The sequence below is a fragment of the Penaeus monodon genome, chromosome 10 (assembly GCF_015228065.2).
Source record: "Penaeus monodon isolate SGIC_2016 chromosome 10, NSTDA_Pmon_1, whole genome shotgun sequence".
NCBI lineage: Eukaryota > Metazoa > Arthropoda > Malacostraca > Decapoda > Penaeidae > Penaeus > Penaeus monodon.
Genome location: NC_051395.1, coordinates 837199 through 842109, shown reverse-complemented (window position 1 = coordinate 842109; position 4911 = coordinate 837199). Strand labels below are relative to the sequence as shown.

Here is a 4911-nt window from a genome sequence, read left to right as displayed (position 1 = left end):
GCTTAACAATCTCTCGCAACCACACTATATTATTGCCTCATTCAGAATAAGATGCTTGACCAGTGTTTTGAGTTTGGTAAGTTAGTGTACAGTATGTTTTGTTTTCTTTCGTGACTTTCAGTTTGTGCATTTCTACTTCATGGCATAAAATGTTGTGCCTTGAATGTAATTTGTGCCATACAGCAATGTAGCAACAGTAACCTGCTTGAGAAAAATAATTGTTAAACCCAAATTCCAAAGGCAATGCAATTTTGCAGGTTATCTTTTTAATGGATATATTTGTCAAAAATATATCCCAAAGATAATACAGTTTTATTATGCATTTTCAATAATTGAAATGTATTCAATGTATATTCCCAGTGAGAGAAGTGAAGCCGTTATCTCTGCGAGACATCATTGCCCCACTGGCATCTGTTTGGGCCGCCAGTCCTCAAAGGGTTATATCTCTTTTGGGCATCCTTATGGAAATGAATAGAGCTGTAAGGTTTTGTCATATATATAACTGTTCCTTTTGGGAATTTTCATCAAGTTTTGTTACATATGTGAATTTCATATCATTAATATTCTGTAGGTTTCATATTTGGATCAGAAAAGATATCTTGGGCATTGTGAATGTCGTTTCAGGCATTTTGAACACGGAACTTATAATTTTTCCTCTTTCTTTCTCTTTCTTTGTCACTCCCTTAGACTCTTAATGAGGGAGAGCTGGAGCCAGATTGGGGTGGGCAGTTCGTCATAGACTTGTTGAATTCAAGAGCTGGACTTAGTGTCAATCAGATTCGTCCTCTCTTTGAGGTAAGGTTGTGCATAAATATTTTACCGTATATTTGCTCGGAATTTATGAATCGATGATAATGAATCCATCATCGTTGATCTAAGTTATAATTTCAGCATGTTTCACTAACTGATTTGCCTTTGCCTTCAGGAATTACAGAAGCACAAGATTAGGGTTTCTGAAAGTGCAGTGGATATTATGATGACCAGGACCAACAAGGTAATCCAGCAAGCCATTCGAGACAACCTCGGGCTCGTCTTCGATCCTTCGGTAGGGCAGCCTCCGAAGGAAGAAGAGTATAATCTCCTTCCACATCCTGTGAGTAAGAGATAATGAAAAGTTTTGGTTCTGAAAGAATATTGCAGAATTTGGTCTGTTACAATTATGCTTAAATTTATCTGTTTATCATATCATTGTTTTTACCATTGTAGATTATATATTATTGTGTAAATATAGATTCTTGAGATCTTTTATGATCCATAGAGTCTTAATAATTATTTTATTAAGGTAGATTTTAATGGGAAGAGTGCTACATATTTGCAGACTTCAGATATTATAGAAGCTGTAAAATAATGGATATATTGAACCCTGAAGTCTGAGGCCACTGAGTGTATATGGACTTTTGATGTTTGGTCTGAATTGAGCCTAGCCTCTCAAAAACTGGGGATCTATTTTACTATTTTTTCTCACTCTCACTTCTTTACTTTTTTCACTATTGGTTGGAGGTTGGGAATTTGAAATTTGAATTTGAAAAAGCAATTCTGGTAAGTGGAAAGAGCCTAATTATTTTCCATTTAGTTTGTCATTCATAGTTATATGGACTGTGGCTTAGTGAATGACATTTATGTTATGTATTTATTGTTTTACAGAACAAAATGAATGTCGAGGAATTGGAGTGCCATCTTGTGGAACTGCGTGCCAAAGGCCTGAATACAAGGGGAACTTTGCGAAGGCTGCTCATCATGCATGCATCGAACAACAATACTCAACGTGTTCTTGCACTCATTAAGGTAGAGCTGTCAGTTATACTTTGAGTTATGCTCATAAAGATTTGTGATTTTTTTTTTTGTGTGTGTGAGAATAATAAGTCTTTGTTAGATGTATGTCGACATTTACTCATGGTGATTTTATGCATGATTCCTGGAATAGGAGTAAGGTTTAGGATTGGAAAGAAGCATAAAGTCAATAGTCTTCAGCTTCAAGAACAAAGTTATTTTTTATGACATACATAGATAAAAAAAAAAAAAAAATTGTAGTCCTGTGGAAGCAGATGAAGTGTATAGCTAAAACATTTGATGCAAGGCAAAGCTTTTCCTTCTTCTTCATGAACATTTTCAGTATAGTGATGAGGAGTTTGATGCAAGGCATATCTTTTTCTTCTTCAAGAACATTTTCAGTATAGTGGTGAGGGATTTAATAGGAGGCAAATCTTTTTCTTCTTCTTCAAGGAAGCAGAGGCAGGTGAAGTCAGTCTCAGTGGTGGTATGATGTCAAGTATCATGACCACCATGACAGAGAGTGGCAGTGCAGACAGTGCTTTGGCTGTATATAATGAAATGCAAACAAAATACCCCTTATTTAATGTGGACTCTTATAAGGTTATTGATCTGTGCACACTCTTGGTGAAAAAGAAGAGGACGGAAGGTGGGTGATTTGTCATGTGGCGATTAGTTGATGTGATGATATTGATGATTCATAAGTTTAGATCTTGTTGATATTGACTATTCAAAATTTTAGATCTTGTTCATAGTTAAGATTACTTGACTTTAGTGAAAATCAAAGTTTACCATCTCAAGTTGCCTTTCACTAATCCACCAAGTTTGGGATCCAGTTGTTGATCTTCCTTACAAATGAAGTACAGGGTAAAGATGGCACCATAATGTCTATGTACCATTATACTATTGGTACCACTATATTTTCTGGAGGTATAAATCTAACTCATTCTTTTCTAAAAGTATTGATAGTCAGCTTTTTAATGTTTTGCTGTTACTTCTATTATTTGCTAGTCACTTAGTAAGTATATTTGGAGGTAGAATGTAAATAAAGCCCAATGATATAGGAGCCAAGAAGTAGTCATGCAAACTCTTGACTGCCAGATGCAAATTTTGGTCCAAAATCATCAGAACCATAAACTTTTATTAGTTTCATCCTTGTTCTTGTAGGTATTAATGTAAGACTTATACGTTATATATATATATATTTTTTTATTATATGAGAGACTCCTAATGTTACCCACCATTGATTTCAGATGCAGTTAATATCCTGGAAAGATATTTAGAACAGTATTCAAAACCACACGTTAAAAAAGCTGTCAAAAGAAATTGCTGGAATCTTTTAATGGCAGCAGCAGAAAATCAGGATCATACAAATACAAAAAGAATATTTGATATTCTTCAGACAAATGATGTAATAACTGTAGATACAGTTATAGCAGGACCATTGATAAAAACAAGACTTAATAGGTAAGTACAATATTTCATAATCCTTTGCAAGTTGATGATGAAACATGTTCGAATTAGAATTATTGAAATCCCATTTTTAGGCTTAACTAGGCCAAGTACTATCTTTCTCATATTGATCATATCTCTGCTAGAAAGCCAAGTTCACATTATATATGCAAGGCAGACCAATAGTACTAAAACATAATACCACCAGTGAACCCTGTGGAAGTTGGTTCTTACCTCTGTGCTTCACCCCCTCACATCTTCAGTCAAATGATAAAAAAAATCTTCTTGAAGGAACTGGAAAAATTTTAAAAGTGCATGATTAAGCTTTTTTAATAGGCAAAGAATTCTGTATGACACGCACTCATATACATTAAAAGATACAGCGTTATTTTGAGAAATTCCTACTTTTTCCTCCTGGTTCATGTCCCTGGAACTCGGTTTTACCCGTAAGTTTTGACATCACTAATAGCAAAAAAGGTGATCCATATCAAAATTTATAAATATGTGGGAAAATACTGAAAGTAAAAATCAATTAGAATTCATTTGATACCACTCTCAGGTCCACATTGCAAAATTATTATATACTTCTCCCACTGTTTAGTATTGTTTATATGTGTTTTCCTGTTCATTCTTTCTCTTGCTCTCTCTCTCTCTTTCTTTCTTTCTTTCTTTCTTTCTTTCTTTCTTTCTCTATTTCTTTCCTTCTTTCTTTCTTTCTTTCTTTCTTTCCTTGTTTCTTTCCTTTTTCCTTTCTTTCTTTTTTATATGGAGCTTTTAGACACATAATTTAATTCCCTTTTTAAGTCTCGTTTTATTTGATATTTTATGTATTTATTTAGATTTTGAAGAAAGAGAAGTTAGATTGTGTTTATCTCTGCCATTGTTCTGATTGTCTGTGGAATGTCAGTGGCATATAAAACAAATTGAGAGAAAGATCACATGTAATTAATAGGTGTTTAGTTTGTCTATGCTAGATATTAACTCTTTTTTCATTCTGTCTTTCTCTGTTTTATCTTCTCATATAATTATACCCAGATTTTATTGGACTCTCAGCTTAGTGTTTATTGTATTTCAGTGGTGATTTAGCAGGGGCAGTGAAGGAGGCTGAATATATCTGGAAAGAGCACAAGTGTCTACCAATGAGGATTGAAATTCTTGTCCAGTTGACTCTGCTTTCGAAGCAAGGTGGTACGAGGTATATATGTTTTTTTTTTTTTTCTTTTTTTCTTTTTTTTTATTAGATGGGATGGTGCTTGGGTTTATGGATGAAAATTCCCTTTTTTCTCTCTCTCTTCAGTAGAATATAATAGAAGAAAATCCGTGCATGGGTTGAAGTTTAGTCACCTGTCAGTGTTTTAGATGCAAGGTCAGTGTCACAGTTCTAGATACTGGGTCATGGATGGTGGCATTGTTGGTCTGAGGATATATTAGTTAATTATTTATGAATGCTGACTCACCTCATAAGCATTAAAGCCAAGTACTTCCTCATTTCTGTAGAATTCCTTAGACCATTTTTTTGTTACCACATAATCAGGGGATTAAGTTAAGTTTACTTTTTGTCTAAGGTAGGTATGGCAGTTTGATTCAGGGAAATGGAGTTAACTGAATTGGTACTGAATCTGGTAAAATACTTTAATCCTTCACATAATATGTGAATCTGAATTACAATGAAACTGTTCCAAATAAAAG

At 34.0% G+C, this 4911-nt stretch overlaps 1 protein-coding gene across 1 annotated transcript; it reads left to right on the top strand.

Annotated features, from left to right (window-relative positions):
* Window positions 1-41: 41 nt before the first annotated feature.
* LOC119578179 lies at window positions 42-4828 on the top strand. The gene is made up of 9 exons (XM_037925916.1): window positions 42-76; window positions 361-479; window positions 688-795; window positions 926-1093; window positions 1645-1785; window positions 2224-2419; window positions 3024-3237; window positions 4298-4425; window positions 4788-4828. Exons 1-9 carry the CDS (start codon window positions 52-54, stop codon window positions 4826-4828), a joined length of 1140 nt encoding a protein of 379 aa, XP_037781844.1. The 5' UTR covers window positions 42-51.
* Window positions 4829-4911: the final 83 nt, after the last annotated feature.

Excerpts from the sequence above, each read along its gene's own strand:
- LOC119578179 (XM_037925916.1), top strand. The coding sequence starts at position 52 with ATGCTTGACCAGTGTTTTGAGTTTG. Across the intron at positions 796-925 it reads AGATTCGTCCTCTCTTTGAG|GAATTACAGAAGCACAAGAT; the intron begins GTAAGGTTGTGC and ends CTTTGCCTTCAG. Across the intron at positions 1,786-2,223 it reads GTGTTCTTGCACTCATTAAG|GAAGCAGAGGCAGGTGAAGT; the intron begins GTAGAGCTGTCA and ends TTCTTCTTCAAG.